This window comes from Mauremys reevesii, linkage group 1, assembly GCF_016161935.1.
Source record: "Mauremys reevesii isolate NIE-2019 linkage group 1, ASM1616193v1, whole genome shotgun sequence".
In the NCBI taxonomy this organism is placed as follows: Eukaryota; Metazoa; Chordata; order Testudines; family Geoemydidae; genus Mauremys; species Mauremys reevesii.
In genome coordinates, this window is record NC_052623.1 from 25,235,083 (window position 1) to 25,253,489 (window position 18,407).

Genomic DNA, 18,407 nt, shown 5'->3' on the forward strand with positions numbered 1-18,407 from the left:
CTGCTTTGAGATCCAGTTGAAATCGGTGAGAGCTTTGCCATGGAGTTTAGTGGTCCCTGCGTCTGGTCAAGCACACACTTCGTTAGTAACTTTGGAAACTGACTTTGTGAGGATATACAGGGCCTTGCAGGAATCAGGCCCCACGCAAGCATGTTGCAAAGAGGCTGTAATGCAGCATTTGACAGTAGCAGAACAGGAAGGCATGCCACCATGGGTGACTCAATCCATGTACTTTATTGATTGAGGTTTGCTATTGGAGCAGACTTCCAACTGACAGCCACCTCCTCTACCCCTCCCGCCCCCCCAGTGAAAGGCACAGTGCTGACAAGCAGCTAGTAAAGGAAGAGAGGAAGCAGGGGTGAACAACGTTTTGAATAGAACTCTGTAATAACGTCCTGATCCTGCTCCCATTGAAGCCAATGGAGATAATGACCACCATTATTACAGTACCACTTTAGTGCTTATGCCTGGACTTTTCAATCCATTGCTTCATGTACTGAACTTCCAAGGCCCGGGCTTGCAGCACAGATTTGGGGTCACCGGGATTGCTGGCACGCAGGTCCAAGTGATGAGCTCCTTCTGGGATCACAATTGCAATGAGAGAGTCTGTGATGTTCCGAGTCACTCCACCTCCAGACCACGGGTCCAATCCGCCATTGCTATAAGGGAAGTCCATATAGCCCATTAGATTACATTTAATATCCTGAGTGACAGTACCTGTGTCTCTCAACAGCCACTGTTACGATCAGAGGCTCAGTATTCAGGCTAGACCCAAATTCTACAACAAAGTCCCCCTGCTCTGTGGTGTTCTGCTTCAGCATTCTGCCACCAGCTAGGGCCCAGACTGTCCCCTCCCACATGAAAAAGCCATGGAAAGGAACATCTCATGAGGACAACTCAGAAAAATTCAGTGCAAAGGTTACCGCAGATTGCCACACAAGGAGTGCAGCCTTACTTGTTGATCCCAGGAGATGACAAGAAGCCCCAGGGAAGGAGAGGATGGCCCTATCTGCCCACTCTCCTAGCAGAAGGGCTCCCTTGGGCCTACCCAAGTGAATGGGGCTACTTGTGGAATAACATACCACTCAGTGGGGAGTATCACATTCTGGCTCAGTATGATTTGTATGAACTCCTTGGGGAGACTTTTCTGCCCCCACTGAAACCCAGCTCCTCATGAGATAGAATGTGGCCGTTTTTTCATAGAGTTCAGCAACAACATGCAACAGCTTAAACATGAACTGAAGTAGCCTACATTCACTTAAACTTACTGAGGGAATTGAGCCATCTTCACTTGCAAATTCACATTCAAATGGGTATACTTTTCAACACAGATTGCCTTTTCCAGACAGAAAAAGAGTGACTGTCACAGAGCGATAGGTCAATATACTTCTATCTTCTCTTTTCCCTTCTGCACTTTCGGTACCAAGATATTCATTTATTTATGCCTTTATTTTAATGCCTTTTCTGCAAAAATAATGGAGCAACTTCCCTGTTTTTACAGATGGGTCAACTGGGAAAGGCCCAAGTTTTTCAAAGTGCCCATGACTTTTAGGTGCCCAGCTGGAGACACCATCTGGTGGACACTTCTGAAAATTACAGGCAACAATCTAAACCCCACTGAAATCAATGGGAGGCTTTCCACTGGCTTTGGATCAGGTCCAATGTGATTTACCCAAGTCTATACAGCAAATCAGTGGCAGAATCAGGATTGGCATTTAAGAGTGTCTAATTCCCAATCCTGGGCTCAGTCCACTAACGTATGCTACTTTTCCTCCCATCCCTTCCATTCAACAACGCTATCTCTAGTGCCATCTCTCCAGATGAAAGGAGGAGACCTTGGACAGCACACCAAATAAACGCATAGTCTCTGGGGGTAATCCTTATTTGTTCACTCCCATTTAAATCAGGGGAACTGTTGCAAGAAGGAGGATTATAGCTCTGGGCCCTTCTTTTTTATTTTATTTAGAATGCAAGTTTTAAGTTAAATCTTTCAGATACTCTTTCTGGAATACAAAAGATGTTTCTATTACATCTGTAGTCACGCAGCTAGAAATAGGTTAGATCTCATGCTGTTGCTTAGACAGCACAGAGGCCACTGAACACTTTGTGCACCTTCATGATGTTCCATCCTGAGCCAAATCTGGTGCATTACGGGATCAGATTTTGACGGGTTGGACCACAGAAACCCCCTTGGGAGCTGCCATCTGATGTGCCTAGACTACTTCTACTCCTGCTTTCCCTGCAAGCTCAGGACCCCAGCACCCTGTCTTGCTGAGCCAGACACTCCTGTCTGCTCCAACACAGACTCGGGGTCTGAATTACTTGCCCCAAAGCTGCAGGTTTACCTGAAAGCGGCTAACAGAAGTGTTCCTGTCTTTAACACTCAGATGCCCAGTTCCCAATGAGGTCTAAACCCAAATAAATCTGTTTTACTCTGTATAAAGCTTATGCAGGGTAAACTCATAAATTGTTCACCCTCTATAACACTAATAGAGAGATATGCATGGCTGTTTGCTTCCCCAGGTATTAATACATACTCTGGGGCAATTAATAAGTGATTTTATTAAATATAGAAAGTAGGATTTAAGTGGTTCCAAGTAGTAACAGACAGAATAAAGTAAGTCACCAAGCAAACTAAAATAAAATGTGCAAATCTATGTCTAATCAAAGTGAATACAGATAAGATCCTCGCCAGTTCCAGAATGCTCCCTTTTACAGACTAATCTCCTTTTAGCCTGGGTCCAGCAATCACTCACACCCCTTGCCCACTGTCCTTTGTTCCAGTTTCTTTCAAGTATCTTGGGGGATAGAGAGGCTCTATCTTTAGTCAGCTGAAGACAAAATGGAGGGGTATCCCAGGGGTTTAAATAGACTCTCTCTTGTGGGTGAAGACCCCCTCCTCACTCCTATGCAAAGTCCAGCTCCAAGATAGAGTTTAGGAGTCACCTGGGTAAGTCACATGCTGCAAAACATCTGTTAGTCTATAAGGTGCCACAGGATTCTTTGCTGCATGTCCATGCATGACTCACAGTTTTTAATGGTAGCGTCCATTGTTTACATGCTACCTTGAACATCCTCAAGTAGACTTATGTGGATTGGAGCATTCCAAGATCCATTGTCCTTTAAGTGTTTCTTGATTAGGTACTTAATTTCAACAGTCCTTTCTCCAGGAACTGACCAAATGTTCTACTAAAGTTATTTAGAAATCAAGCCAGTACACAACCAACATTTATAACATTCATAACTTCAAATACAAAAATGATACATGCATACAAATATGATTAACACATTCAGTAGATCATAATCTTTACGGAGATATGTTATATGGCATATGTAGCATAAAACACATTCTAAGCATATTTCCATAAAGCCTTATGGGAGGTACCGTCACACAGATGCCTAGAGGGACAGGGGTCTGTTAATGTCACACAGCCATAGCGTTTCATAAAAATATCAGTCGATTACACTCAAAACATTTGTCACTATCTCCAACTTTTGACCTTGAAGAACTACAAATAAAAACCGACTGCATTTGAACTATAGCATTTGTTTTTCCTCAGTGGAAAAATACAGGAAATCTTGCATCTCTCTCAGTACCTCTAATTTCAATAAATCTTAACATGGCTCAGGAGGAAAAAAAACATTCTGTATTTGGAAAACAAAAACGCATAGAGCTGCACAATAAGCAAAATGCATTTGATTTAAAAGGTCGCCTGAATCAGCCCAGTGCCTTAGCAACAGTAGCCTGAGTTGCTGGGAGACCCAAAATGTACATGGACTTGGATTTCTTGGTCCCACTCGTGTGGAAATTAAAGCATGCAGCAGGAAAACAACACCATCCCTGGCTTTCATGGGAGAGTCTGGCTGCTCCATCCAAGGTTCTGGCCAACGTGCCAAGTGATGGCATTGGCAGCATTGATGTAGACTGAGAAACAATGCTCAGTAGGGGCTTTATCCTGGAAGGCACTGAGTGCTTGGATCCTGATCCACTAAGGCTGTTAAGCATGAGCTTAACTTTAAGCATATGAATAATCCTATTTACTTCAATGCAGACTTAAAGTTAAGTGCTTTGCTGAGCATCTTGCAAGTAAAGAGTCTGAGAATACAAGAGAATAAATTCAAACAAACACTCATTTTTATCCAAGTAAAATAATATTCAGGAGTCAGCTATTCCTCTCCATTCACTACATGGTTACGAATGCTTCTTGAGGGACAAGTTCCAAAGCAAATCATCATCTACAAGGATCCTGGTGAGGCTTTGAAAAAAATCAAGTTTCCAGTGTACAGTTCCTATTTCCCACCCCCATCATTAGTTCTTTATCCCTGCCATCACTGCCCAGTGCGGACAGTACAAACAGAACTTCCTAAAGGGCCTGGACCCTAAAGAAACATCTCTATGAGAAAGCGCTCAACCCATTTTCTCAGACCAGGCTCATCTGTCTCCCTCACCCCCTGCCCCTCCTAGAGACCAGGAGAAGCAGCTGGGAGGAGCCTTCACAGTCTGATATCATCACTCTGAAACTTGCCACTCGCAACAAAAACTCTACAATCCCATGTGTTAATGGGATTAAAGTATGATGCAAGGTTTCCATGCCATGCCAACTGAAAAACTGAATAGCTTCCAATAAGACTCTCTGGTATGAAAATTGCTGAGAGTGAAAGTCGCTGCAAACACCAAGCTCACAAAACTAAAGTTGTACTAAAGGTGCGCTCTCTCGGACAGCCATACCACATCGGCTGTGGTCTCAGTAGCATTCACAAGCTGAGAGAGTTTGATGGAAGATCTCCAAGGAGATACAGAAGTGGTGCTGGGGATTTCTGAGAGTCAATACTGACTAATGCCTCAGCACAGTGCTCTAGGACACTGCTGCTAAGGGTGTCATCTTTTGGATAACAGGGCAGAAGTCATGACCATTTTTGTTTCTTATGCATCTCAGGGCATTTTTTGTAGGAGTAGAGACATCAGTTCCAGAATCCTGGCCAAATTCCAATCTGGGTAATTACATTTGGCCTGGAGAAAATCCACCCAACAGTTCCATTCCAATATAGTATGCTTCACACACTGTCCTAAAACTGTTGTGTGAGTTGCTTTGCAGTTAAACAGATGTTGCAATTTACTCCACGTGGGGCTGCATCTCCCTGGTGGGTGTAGGGATCCTTTGTGGCCCTTCAGGATAAAAGGTGCTATATATACGTATGGTATTGATAATATGCCTGTCCAAAGGGAAACAGCTCAGCTTGTGGTCCAAAGCATTGTGTGTAAACCACTTCTTTTTCATTCAAAAGCTTTTCTGGTTTCAAATGCTCTGAGCTGGCATAAATGCTTAAACATGCTTTAAATAGGTTTGTTTGCTCATCTGTCAATTTCTAAAGCAGAATCATACTGTACAATTTTGTGGAATCTTATTAAGAACAAGCAGCAATTTGCAGGAACTAAACTAGATGATTTGGGGTTGTTTTTTTCTTTTATCATTTAAAGAAAGTTTTCCATCAAAGCACAGTTTCACACTTTGGAGCAGATACCTGCTGGGGGAAAGGAACAGCAAGAGACCAATAAGAGAGAAAAGCAATAGGCCTTTGGAGCTAAGAGACCAAAGTCACAGGCTGAAATCCTGAGAATAATCCCTGATTCAAGCCAGGATGCCTTACTTTTAAAATACACAGCTATTTACTAGGTCCCAAAGACTAATTCTGACTTTTGTTTAAAGAAGTTTCTTTTCTAAAGGAACTTGAACAATTTGAACGAAAGCACAAGAGGTCTCTCGGGGAGCTGCCAGTGGTAGGCAATCACTGGGTGCTGCATCTCCCTATCAGTGTTCCTAGCTTTCTCTCTTTAAAAATAAAATGGGGGAAGAAATCTAGACAGCTGCTTAAGAAACAATGATTAATAGTCGTTTGCTGAAAGAGTTGTCTCGTGTTAGAAGGGCCGGTTTGTGAGTTTGGGGTCTATACTACAAATTATATTTATACTCCCCTCATTTTCTTATTAAAAGAAGGATCATTCCCCACGTTACAGAGACTAGGAGATGGGCGGTAAAAGATTAGGTTACTGGTTTCTATACTGAGAGGTAGGCTGGCAGGAGGCCCCCAGAATCTCTGCTAAAAGGGCCTGAGAATGAAACTGGTCAAAGGGGGCAAGAAGGAGACCTAGTAGACAGACAGAAGGGCAAGGAACCCTGGGAAGGGGCAAGTTGCTGTGGACTTGGTGACAGAGCTGACAGGCAGAGCCGGGGCTGGCAACAACCAGTATTCCTGGAGTACCCCAACAAGGGGGTGAGAGAGGCTGGGCAGCCAACATCCCAGAAGGAAATTAAGAGACTCAGGCCTTGGCCAAGAGAACAGAGGGCTTGAGACATGACCCAAATTCTGGCTTCCATTTTCAGGGCCCAAAGATACGGCTTTCAAAAGAGGGTGGGTGGCAGCTCCCCTGTATCCAGCTGAGGGAGAGAAGGTTGCTCCAGCCCACAGCAGAGCTGTGACTCAGGATGACAGATGGGGCAAAAGACTCCTGGCGTTTCAGTTTGTGTTTTTTAGACCTCCATTTACCGGGGAAGGGCTGACGCTCTAATTGAGCTAGAGAACTAGATGGCCTTACCGTCCTGGGATGCTATGGCAATGACCACATTTACAGGTGGAGAGACAAGAGCGTTTCCTCACAGAAACAAAGCCACACTCCACAAAGCCATAAGCCAAATTCACCCTTCAGAGGTGCACATGCAACTCCCATCAATTTCAGCTGGGGACTCCTGGCTACAGCTACACATTAGATGACACAAAAAGTGGTAGAGGCTTGTGGTTTTGGTGCTCAAAGCCCCAGATTCTATCCCCACCAGCAACCCATGTTGGTAGAGGGGGATCGTTACAGAAGCTGAAGTAAGCTCACCTGAAGATGATGTTACTGTGTGAACTGATGTTTTTCCCTCCATACACAGAAGGAATCCAGGAAGGGCGGGGTCTCACTTTCCACAGTTTGAAGCATTCTTCAGAGAAGACATGGAAGTTCCATTTCCTAGGCTCAAACATGTCATTGACACCATCTGTGCACATGGGCATCACCATTTCTGTGCAAGCCTGGAAGGCAAAGCAGGAAAATGTAACAGTGGCCTCTGTGGGACACTTTAAATATGTTAGTTGTGGCTATAGCTGTACTGGAAAGGAGGACTTCTTTCAATGCCTTACATAACAATAGATATTTGCTACATATTAAAATGCAGACACTGAGCCACAAACTGCTTGCCTTTCCCACTGACCTCAATACCACTAGCCAGAGGACACATCAGAAGTGGTTCTATTTGAATAAACCAGAATCAATTTACCCTTTTAAATGTACATGGACTCAAATTCAGGTTTTTTTGCTGGAACTTAATGGTTTGCTTCTAATACAAATGTTGGTGTGAATTTTAAACCAATCGTCAAACACCCAGGAGCCCCAGGTTCTGTTCCCCACTCTGCCACTATCTTGCAGTGTGACCTTGTGCAAGTCACTTCCCCTCTATATATCTCACTCTCTCCACCTATAAAATGGGGATAATGGTACTGACCTTCCATTGTCAAGTGCTTTGTGCCCTAAAGATGAAAAGTGCCGTAAACATTCATTATTTTAATTCTTGACGATTTTCCCTACTGCATATCTGCAGGTGACCAAGACATATTACTCATGTCATTAAAAAGGTTCCACCCTATTCACCACCATACATACCAGCTCAAGATAACGTTCAGGTTCTGTTAACTGATTTCACAGATAAAGACTGAAATAATGTTTTAAGATCACAGTCTAATTCAGAGAGATCATCTAACACAAACTCTTTTGTTGGGAAGGCCAGGACTGTTCACAAAAGCTAATGATAATCCCTTGACACATTCCTATTGAGTTCTAGACGAGCTTGATTTTGGAAAAAATGAAGTCTGACACTCAGTTAGTGCAAACGGCACAGCTTGTGTCGATTTCTCAGTGAAGGTATGCCAGTTTACAGCAACCAAGGATCTGCACCCATATATTAATGCAAGTTAAAAGATTCTGACAGAATGAATTGAGAATTCACAGTAGCTTTGGCACTTTGGACATTTTGGAAAAGGTTTGTGTATGTACCTGATAGTACCAGCCCGTCAGCCCAAGATTTCTTGTGGCACTCTGAGACGTGTTAAGGCACGATGCAGCTCCTGAGTAGTTGTAGTAAACATTTACTGCCTGGAAAACATTCTGTAGCAATAATTTGTCTGGCAATTTGGGATTCTTCAAGAACTTGCAAACTACCTATAGCAAGAGAAAGGGGGAAATGTCTCTAATGATGCCCTTGACACACACTGACCAAACCTGAGAACAAGTCGGGTATGGTGCACTGCTTTCTTTTGAAAGTTTTGTCAATCTGAACTACAGCATTTCTTGGACACCATATTTAATTTTATGGTATATATTACAAAGACAATTATATTAAATCAGAAAAACAAATATAAAATATTACGTGTAATGCAGCGGAGTTATTTTGCTGCTAGTACCCAACATTTTGAACTTCCCGATTTTATTTCAACTGTACAATCTTAATATTGCATTAGAGGTTTCTGCATCTGTGATAAATGAAGGGGAGGGGTAGTTCTCTTTTATGGACACCCAGCCAGCCCGTTAGCTATAAAATCCATCTTGGTAGCTGCTCTCTACTTGCTTTACCTGTAAAGGGTTAAAAAAAGTCTCCAGATGAAGGAAAGGGAGTGGGCACCTGACCAAGAGAGCCAATGGGAAGGCCAGAACTTTTTAAAGTGGGGGGGAAAAAACTTCCCTTTGTCGGTCTGTTGTTGTTCTCCAGGGAAGAGGGGAACAGGGGAGCACTTGTGCTGTGAGAGCTGAAGGCCAGATGTGAAAATCATCAGATCATATCTAGAACTACTTATTTGAAAACCCCCAAATATGTAAGTAGATCAGGAATGTTTAGAAAGACGTGAGTAGGGTTATTTCCTTTATTTCTGTAAGGCTTGTGGACTCCTCTGTGCTAACCCTAAATGCTTTTGTGTTGCTTGTAACCTTTAGGCTGGTCCTCAAGAAGGTTATTCTTGATGTTTAATTTTTGTATGTGGGTTTTTTAAATCTAGCAAAAGCCTAAGTTTCAGATGTATTTTCTTTTTGTTTTTAATAAAATTTACCGTTTTTACTAACAGGATTTGGATTTTTGTGTCTGAAGTGGTTTGTGCACATGTTTTTTAGTTAGCTGGTGACAACAGATGATTTCTTTGTTTTCCTTTCTCAACTCTTCCCCAGAGCGGGGTGAAAGGGCTTGAGGGTACCCCAAAGGAAGGAATTCCCAAGTGTGCCTTCCTGAGTTCCAAGGGGTTTTGCATTTGGGTGGTGGCAGCCTCCACCATCCAAGGTCAGAGAAAAGTTGTAACCTTGGGAGTTTAAAATAAGCCTGGAGTGGCCAGTATTAATTAATCGAGTGCACATTCTGCACTCAAAGTGCCAGAGTGGAGACTCAGCCTTGACAGCATCCAATCCCTTGCTTTATAAAAATAGCTTATGCTTTATAATTAGTTAGAAAAGTTAATAAAGTTCCTTTGGGATGAAAAATGTCTCCTAAAAATGTAAGTTCATTGCATTAGCACAATGGGACTCCAATCCATGGCTGGGGTTCTAGATGCTACTGTAATATAAATAATAAATCAGCATAAATTGGGAAGTTTCTCATTTTTAAAGTGATACTGTTTTTAATCTCTCTAGCAGTTTTTTTATTTCTTCAGCTCTGGAAAACATATTGGAAGGAGGCACTATCCTGCTGGAAAATTAGATCAACACTGGGTTTGGTTTGTAGCTCAGGGTTAAATCCTGGCCTACATCACACCATGATCTGCCTCCACACAGATTTTCTCCCTTCCCAAACAGAAGAGGTACATGGCAGCTGACTCCTGAGCTGTGCCAACAGTTCTGGCCACCTGCAAACCTTCTGGGATCTACACGGTTTGGGGGCAGGCTCCCTAGCTCATTGTGGGAATGTGTGTGTGTTGGAGGGAGGGGGCAGTGTGCAAATCCTGTCCCTGTCCCCATGAAAAGATAATCAGGAAGAAACTCTGGGAGGGGATATTTGCATAACTTTCCTCTCCCCTTAGCCTCTTCCCACAGACTTATGGGGGGCAGAGGTGTGCAATCCAGCCCCCTGCAGGGTGCGGAGAGTACCTGTAACTCTCCCTGAAGCTGAAGGGAGTTGCTGGTGCTCAGCAGAATATAGCTCCCTTTGGGCTGGGAATAACGTTCAGTAAGATGTGTTCTTTCCTCCTGTTAGCTAACAGAGTGCCTAATACAACGTAAAATCCTACTGAGGAAGAGGTAGTTACCAGTTTTAGCACAAGTTAGCAGGTTGAAGTAGGGGCCATGGGGGAGCCTAGAGTTGTCTGTGACCTGCGAACTCAGGCAGTTCATAGTTTTAACATGCATGAGTAGGTCACAGGCAACTCCAGGCTGCCCCATAGCAGTGTTAACACAAGTTAACCTCTACCTTGACCTGCTAACTCCCGCTTCGTCACTAGGATTTTACCTTGTGTTAGCTAACAGGAGGCAAGAACTTACACTTAGGCCTTGTCTTTACTAGTAAGTCACCAACTCTTCTGCCTTGGCTAGTTTCAGTGCTTAGTTTGTGCCAGGGCTTGCCAGGGCTGAGCCCTGGCACCGCTAGGCTTGGCAGTTCATAGCCCTGGCACCTCTGGGCTTGTTGCATCAGTTATGAATGTAAAACAATTGCTTGAGACCCAGGCGCCAGCACCTCTTTCATTATAAATGAAGCACTGACTAGTTCACTAACCAGCTCTGCCCCTGAGCAGTGAAAGGGGCTGAAAGCTCTCTCACTAGTGCCCTGCAGAAGGTAAAGATGAGAGTCTAAAGAGCTGCAGACAGCCCTACTTCTGTAGATCAAGCACCGGGATGGAAGCTGAGAGACCAATCACTTCTCAGAGGGCACCATCCGCCCACACTAGAGAAAGGATTATGCAGACGCATTCAGCTATTCTAACAGTTTTCTTCCCCTAAGCTCTCAATACCCTTCTCACTCAGCTAATCACATTAGTTTTGTCATTAGAGCTCACATTTCATAGAAGGTACCTAAACAGCTTAAGCCACCCAGAGAGGCCGCATACATTAGAAGCGCCAAGACAAACAGAAGGAAGGATTTTCTATTTCATATCTTACTGAGCCACTGTGGCTCACTCAAACCTTTGAGCTCCATCTATCAGTAACAGAACAGCAAATTCAGGGATGGGAGTGAGGCAGTAAAGTGCATCCTTCAAGCTGTATTTAGACAGACAAGAGACTGAAATTGAACTGAGGGTATTTATGCTGATGAGAGAGCAGCAAAGGACAGGTGAATTTCCATTCTCCCCCGCTTTCCTTTCTTTTCCCTTCCACCAGTCAAGTCTATGGCTATTTTTGTATGCATGTTTCAGCTTTTGTTAACAAGCCAGAGCAAGTCAAGCCCGCCTATGCACACAACATGACAATACACAGTGCGAGGACATGACAAGAAAACCACACTGAAGCCCAATTCAGCAAATCTCTTACTCATCTCCAGATTCTGCTTTCGTTGCCCACCCAAAGTAGTACCTCATGCTCAAATCCAAGGGACCATTCCTAAGGGACTACTCAGTATGAGCAGAAGTGCTTGGGTCCCATTCAAACAAACCACACTACCCACATTAGCAAGATTTTCCCAGCAGGATCAATCCCTTATGTAGCATATAAACCCAAGTCTGCTGACTAAAGGAGATCAACAGTTCGTCTGTTCAGAATTTAGGTTTCATGGAGGATAACAATGGTATTGACTTTCTTTCTTTTAATTTTACCTCTGTACTTCATTGGTAATTCACAGTAGCTCAAAATGACTCAGAGGAATTCACTGAGGGGTTAACAGAGTAGAGGCAGGCAAGACCAAGAAGTGGCTCAGAGACAAGGAGAACTCCAAATAAAGTAGGTTGGCAAATAAGGGAGAGGATGTGGAGAGCTGCAGCCAGGAGGTCAGAACACAGCTGCAGAAACAGTCTAGTTCCAGCACTTTGGGCTTCTGAAGACCAGAGGGATTTGGAAAGATCATAAGAGGGAAAGGCAACAGCTGAGATCATAGCAGATGAAGGTATGAATAAGGAGGGGAGCTGAGGGGAAGTAAAGACCGACAGCGACTTTCCAACAAAGAGAAAAAAAAATGTTTTGGGGCGGAGGATTGGCTCTACAAAGCCAACATGGAGTAAAAAAAGAATCGAACATATTTTTGACACTAAAAATCAAGCAGATGCGACTCCAATACACACAGGCAGCAGATCTGACAAGCCAGAAAGAGCCATTTTTACATGATCACTTGGCAAAGCAGAGCACGCTGAGGTTTGTGATAAGGTCTAAGGAGAGCAAAGTGGAACAAGGAGCTGATTTTAAAATTCCCTTTCCTGATGTCAAAAGAAAAGGACAGCACTGCCAACCAAAAGCCTGTTATAAATCTATTGTGGGACAGGAGGAGAAAATACAGCAGAAACCTGTTACATGTGTAACCTCGTTGCACCCAAAATTGCATTCCTTTAGACAGGGCTCTCGAGACCTTTCATAAACAACGTATATTCATTGAGCCAACCCATTATTTCACCAGGCCAATGAAGCCATCTTCTGTGTTGCTTTCCTGGAATGAAAAAGTTGTAATCCAAACGAAATTCAATGTATTGGACCCAATCTTGAAAGGTGTGGAGCACCCTCCACTCTCACTCAGTCAGAACTGAGGGTGTTCCAGCTGCAAGATTTGCTCCTAGATCAGGGATAGGCAAACTTTTGGGGAATAGAAATGCTCACAAAATTGGGGTTGGGCTGTGGGGTGGGGGGAGGGCTCAGGTTGGGGGTGCGGGCTCCAAGATAGGGTCAGAAATGAGGAGTTCAGAGTGCGGGTGGGGGCTCCACGCTGGGGAGTGCAGGCTCCAGCTGTGGGTGCGGGCTCTGGAGTGGGGCTGGGGATGAGTTTGGGGTGCAGGAGGGTGCTCTGGACTGGAATTGAGGGATAGGGAGGGGGATCAAGGCTGGGGCAGGGGCATGGGGAGAGGCTCTGGGGTGCAAGCTCATGGTGGTGCTTATCTCAAGCAGCTCTGCACGCTGCCCCATCCACAGGCACCGTTACTGCAGCTCCCACTGGCTGTGGTTCCCGGCCAATTGGAGCTGCAGGGGTGGCGCTTGGGGCGGGTAACAGCATGCAGAGCGGAGGCCACTGGTTGCCCCTACACCTAGGAGCCAGGGTGGGGGCCAGGCTGCTGCTTCCAGGAGCTGCGTGGCACGACCCCTGACCCTGCTCCCCAACTGGAGCACCAGAGGGGGCCATGCGGCTGTTTCCGGGAGCCACGTGGAGCGGCCCCTGCCCCTGCTCGCCAGCTGGAGTTCGAGGGCTGGAATAAAACAGCTTGCAGGCCGGATTCGGCCCGCGGGCCGTAGTTTGCCCACCCCTGTCCTAGATCACGTGGGTTTTCTTTACTTTTTAAAAGCAGCAATTTGCAGTAAATCAGCGTGTCCCAGCCTAAAGCTGAATCAGTTATAGAAGATGTAGACACTCATTTACCTGAATGGGCCAAGCTGGCAGGGGCTGTAAGAAATCAGCTTTATATGGATAGTTCACCATTGCCAAATTTACCCATGTTTCACTTAGCCAAGCTTTCAACACAGCAGCATCTTGCTTGCTTTTTAATGGGCTGCATAAGTGAAATGCGCTGGAAAGCCACTTCAAACCTTCATCTAAGCAAGAAGACACACAAATTAGTGGTTAATGTCCCTGGAGTCAGTCATACATCATAAAGGCTATGGATAGTGAGGACCCGAAACATGCCCGTTAGTGCAGCTTCTCGCTTAACCTTTTCCCTTCCCTCAATGTAATTAATTCACTGAAGTTTCTTCATATGTACACAAGCATTCCTGAGAGCAGAATCTGGTCCAGTGAGTATTTCAGTGAATGGATTACTTGGAGATATGTGGATAGTGCATATCAAGCACATTAGGTTAATGTAAATCTGTCTGGTGTCTGACATATTAATATAGTGAACATGCTGGCTGAACATACAAGAGCTATCACTAGATAACTCACAGGACTCTGCTTGCCCTTCTCTCCTTTGTTTTGACTGGTTAAGAATCCCTCGGACTCAGTTTCCCATTTTTACAGACTAATTTATAATACTGGTTTCTCTAGTGGGGTCCTGAAGCAGAACAGGAAAATAAATTTTAAAATCCCTGTGCTCTAGGTAGGCTGCAATCCCATCTGATCTCTCCACCCTACTGCTAAATGATAAATAGTGCAATGGCCAATTAAGATTTTCCCTTCCTCCTTTCCTGTTTATTTTTGAGCTAGATTAAAAACAAAAACAAAAACAGACTACCTTTAAGGTCTGCTCTCCCATCCTCTTCCCTTCACCTTTTCTTATGAAATGAAGGATGTTGCCTTCCTTCCCAGTTTGTACCGGGCTGGAACGTGATAGAGATTCCTTAAGTTATGATCTGGAGCCTACTCCAGATCTAAAGTTTTCCCAGTGGTCAGGGAGGCTTGAGACCTGGATTTTAAACCACTCTATAAAACTTGTACAAACCATATGCTATGCCATCAGCAAGGTCTATTTTTAAGTTACCTTCCCCTTTTGAAAGGTTGATACCAGCAGACTTCAGAAATAGCATTTCAGTGGTAGCTAACCTCTTTTCTTTTCCCCATTCCAGATAGAGGAAAGGGCTTAACTCTCTAGATCTAGACTAAGATCAGCTATTTTTTTAATCATTTTAAACAACCTAGTTATTTACTAGCTACAGTACTGAGCATGCAGATGTGTCATGGACTGTGTTAGGCCATTGCAAGGTGTGTCCCTGGAAAACAAGGTAGACAAAGCTAGAACTCAAGCAGCGTGGAAATCAGGGTTGTTGGTTTTTTTGTCTGTAGTTGTTTACTTTAACAAATGTCTCCTGTTTCTATGTGGTATGATAGCATCGTCCACCTTCAAAGTCAACTCCAAATGGTCTCATTAAAAAAAAATTATTTTTTTAAATGTAAAAGCTAATCCATAACAGCAGATGAAGGCTTTGTTTAAAAAAAATTAATGATATACATGAGACAATCATTCACACTTTGTGCAATTTCAAATTTACAATGATTCTCTTTAGGCAAATTGCTTGAACTTTGTGATCCTTCAAAAAACATGATTCCTGAAAGGTTTTGCCAACTTCCTACCTGTGGAGGAGATGCGGTTAATGGCCCCCCAGGAATTCAGGATGCTCTCTGAGCAGCACTGCCCGCTCTTTTTGAAATCATTTGTCACTATACTGTAGAAAGTGCCACAGGGTACCAAATCCTCAAACTGCCAGATTGGGGCAGAGGCTGCAAGAGCTCTGTAGATGGAGACAGAAAGACAAGATTGTTTGGTGAAACATGTGCATCTAGCACCTCTAAAAAAATGAATCTCTGTCCTCATGGCAACACTTTCCTCACAGCTGCTGTCTTCTAATTAAAAGCTTCTAAAAATAGGTGCTTATAATTCATCTGTGACATTCTTGACTGAGAATTACATGAACAATACCTACATTTGCAAAAATATTCCACAAGATGGAGTGCAAAGCAAGTGGAAGTTTCAGCCATGTCAGATTATCTTTGGAAAAATCATGGGAGACAGGAGAGATTCCAGAAGACTGAAAAAGGGCAAATATAGTGCCCATCTATAAAAAGGGAAATAAAAACAACCCAGGAAACTACAGACCAGTTAGTTTAACTTCCATGCCAGGGAAGATAATGGAGCAAGTAATTAAGGAAATCATCTGCAAACACTTGGAAGGGGATAAGGTGATAGGGAATAACCAGCATGGATTTGTAAAGAACAAATCATGTCAAACCAATCTGATAGCTTTCTTTGATAGGATAACGAGTCTTGTGGATAAGGGAGAAGCGGCGGATGTGGTATACCTAGACTTTAGTAAGGCATTTGATACGGTCTCACATGATATTCTTATCAATAAACTAGACAAATACAACTTAGATGGGGCTACTATAAGGTGGATGCATAACTGGCTGGATAATCGCACTCAGAGAGTAGTTATTAATGGTTCCCAATCCTGCTGGAAAGGTATAACGAGTGGGGTTCCGCAGGAGTCTGTTTTGGGACCGGCTCAGTTCAATATCTTCATCAACGACTTAGCTATTGGCATAGAAAGTACGCTTATTAAGTTTGCAGATGATACCAAACTGGGAGGGATTGCAACTGCTTTGGAAGATAGGGTCATAATTCCAAATTATCTGGACACATTGGAGAAATGGTCTGAGGTAAACAGGATGAAGTTTAATAAAGACAAATGCACAGTGCTCCACTTCGGAAGGAACAATCAGTTTCACACATACAGAATTGGAGGAGACTGTCTAGGAGGGAGTATGGCAGAAAGGGATCTAGGGGTGGACCACAAGCTAAATATGAGTCAACAGTGTGATGCTGTTGCAAAAAAAGCAAACATGATTCTGGGATGCAGGAACAGGTGTGTTGTGAGCAAGACACGAGAAGTCATTCTTCCGCTCTACTCTGCACTGGTTAGGCCTCAACTGGAGTATTGTGTCCAGTTCTGGGCACCGCATTTCAAGAAAGATGTGGAGAAATTGGAGAGGGTCCAGAGAAGAGCAACACGAATGATTAAAGGTCTAGAGAACACGACCTATGAAGGAAGGCTGAAAGAATTGGGTTTGTTTAGTCTGGAAAAGAGAAGACAGAGGGGACATGATAGCAGTTTTCAGGTATCTAAAAGGGTGTCATAAGGAGGAGGGAGAAAACTTGTTCATCTTAGCCTCTAAGGATAGAACAAGAAGCAATGGGCTTAAACTGCAGCAAGGGAGGTTTAGGTTGGCCATTAGGAAAAAGTTCCTAACTGTCAGGGTGGTTAAACACTGGAATAAATTGCCTAGGGAGGTTGTGGAATCTCCATCTCTGGCGATATTTAAGAGTAGGTTAGATAAATGTCTATCCGGGATGGTCTAGACAGTATTTGGTCCTGCCATGAGGGCAGACGACTGGACTCAGTGACCTCTCGAGGTCCCTTCCAGTCCTTGAATCTATGAATAAAATGCTAGTTCAAACATTTTTACAAATTTTGCAGGCTCTTAGTCCATGTTTATATTTATTTGTACAGTAGTGTCTAGAGACCCCAACTGAGATCAGGCCCAGTGTATTAGGCACTGTGGATGGATGGATGGATAGAGAGATAGACAGACAGACAGACAGACACTAAAGAGACAGTCTGTGCCCCAAGACTTTACCATCTAAATAAACAAGGCAGACAAAGGGTGGCAGAATTATTATCCCTATTTTACAGATGGGACTCTGGGGCAAAGAGAGGCTAAGTGACTTGCGCAAGGTCACATGGAAAGTCTACTGTGGAACTGGGAACTGAACCCAGAGCTCCAAAGTCACAGGCCAGTGCCATAACCACAAGACAATCGTTTCCCAACAGCTATACAGTAATCCTACATAGGATCTGATACAATACAAAATAGCAGTGGCTGCCTAGGTCATAACAGCCCCAGAAGGCTATGGATGCTGGCTCTGTGGCAGGAGAGCCTTAGATGCTGCAAAGCAAAGTCACCAAAAGAACCTTCCCATGATGAACTGTGAAGCTGTCCAAGGAAAGAGAGCATCCAGTAGTCAACTCTTGGGACAGCTGGGCAGTCTGCTTGCTGAGGCAAAGACCATGTAAGTTACAAACAACTCTACTAACTCCCTTGCATGTTTCCTGGAGGGTGGTAAGGTTGGCTCAGGCATTTGGAGGGCATATAGAGGAGCTTCTCTTACTTCTAGACACCAAGAAAAGAGCTTATGTTCACAATGGCATTGTGGGAAACGCTTACCCTCCAACACCATAGTTTATCCTGGAGCCTCTCCCTTTCCTCATGATGAGGAGAGGAGGAATATAAACAGAGGTGCTGAGTTTTCAGTCCAATGCGACTCTTTGCTCTTCTTCCTACCTGACCTTCAGAAAAGAGAGGGCAGCCAAGTGAAGTGTCCTGAAATTGGCCTATCCCATATGAAGTTCTTCCCTAGCCAGACGAGGGAAAGCTTGCCTGCACTTTAAGCCTTCAGGGGTGAGGAGAGTCCCACACTCAACTACATTAGCTGCATCAAGGAACAAAAATAGCCATTGTAAAACATATTGGCACGGGTCAAATATTCACTGAGTAAAAGTTTTGGGTTATGCCAAAAATCCCAATCACTTTTTTCTTTTTGTTAATAAATTTTAAAAGTTACCTCCCCCAGAGAGAGACAAAATCTTATCTGCCATCTGCAACTTTTAAGGACAATGGAGCCTGAAAAAAATCAGGAGACTCAAAATTTTCTTAAAAGGGATCATTTTAAAGTAAAGTAATTAGAACTTAATTAACAGGTTTACTTGAAAATCCTCAGAAAAAAGT

General features: G+C 43.8%; 1 protein-coding gene across 2 annotated transcripts in view; it reads right to left on the reverse strand.

The window, feature by feature from the left end:
• Nucleotides 1–215: 215 nt before the first annotated feature.
• The window catches only part of LOC120403903 (prolylcarboxypeptidase), a 57,270-nt gene continuing 39,078 nt past the window's right edge, over nucleotides 216–18,407 (reverse strand). For both annotated transcript variants that reach the window (XM_039535856.1, XM_039535850.1), the window contains exons 5-9: nucleotides 15,198–15,355; nucleotides 13,554–13,726; nucleotides 8,090–8,254; nucleotides 6,884–7,071; nucleotides 216–659 (exon numbers count right to left, since the gene is read on the reverse strand). In XM_039535856.1, coding sequence (XP_039391790.1) covers nucleotides 455–659; nucleotides 6,884–7,071; nucleotides 8,090–8,254; nucleotides 13,554–13,726; nucleotides 15,198–15,355 — 889 coding nt within the window. In that variant the 3' untranslated portion in view covers nucleotides 216–454. The remainder of the gene's footprint in view (nucleotides 660–6,883; nucleotides 7,072–8,089; nucleotides 8,255–13,553; nucleotides 13,727–15,197; nucleotides 15,356–18,407) is intronic.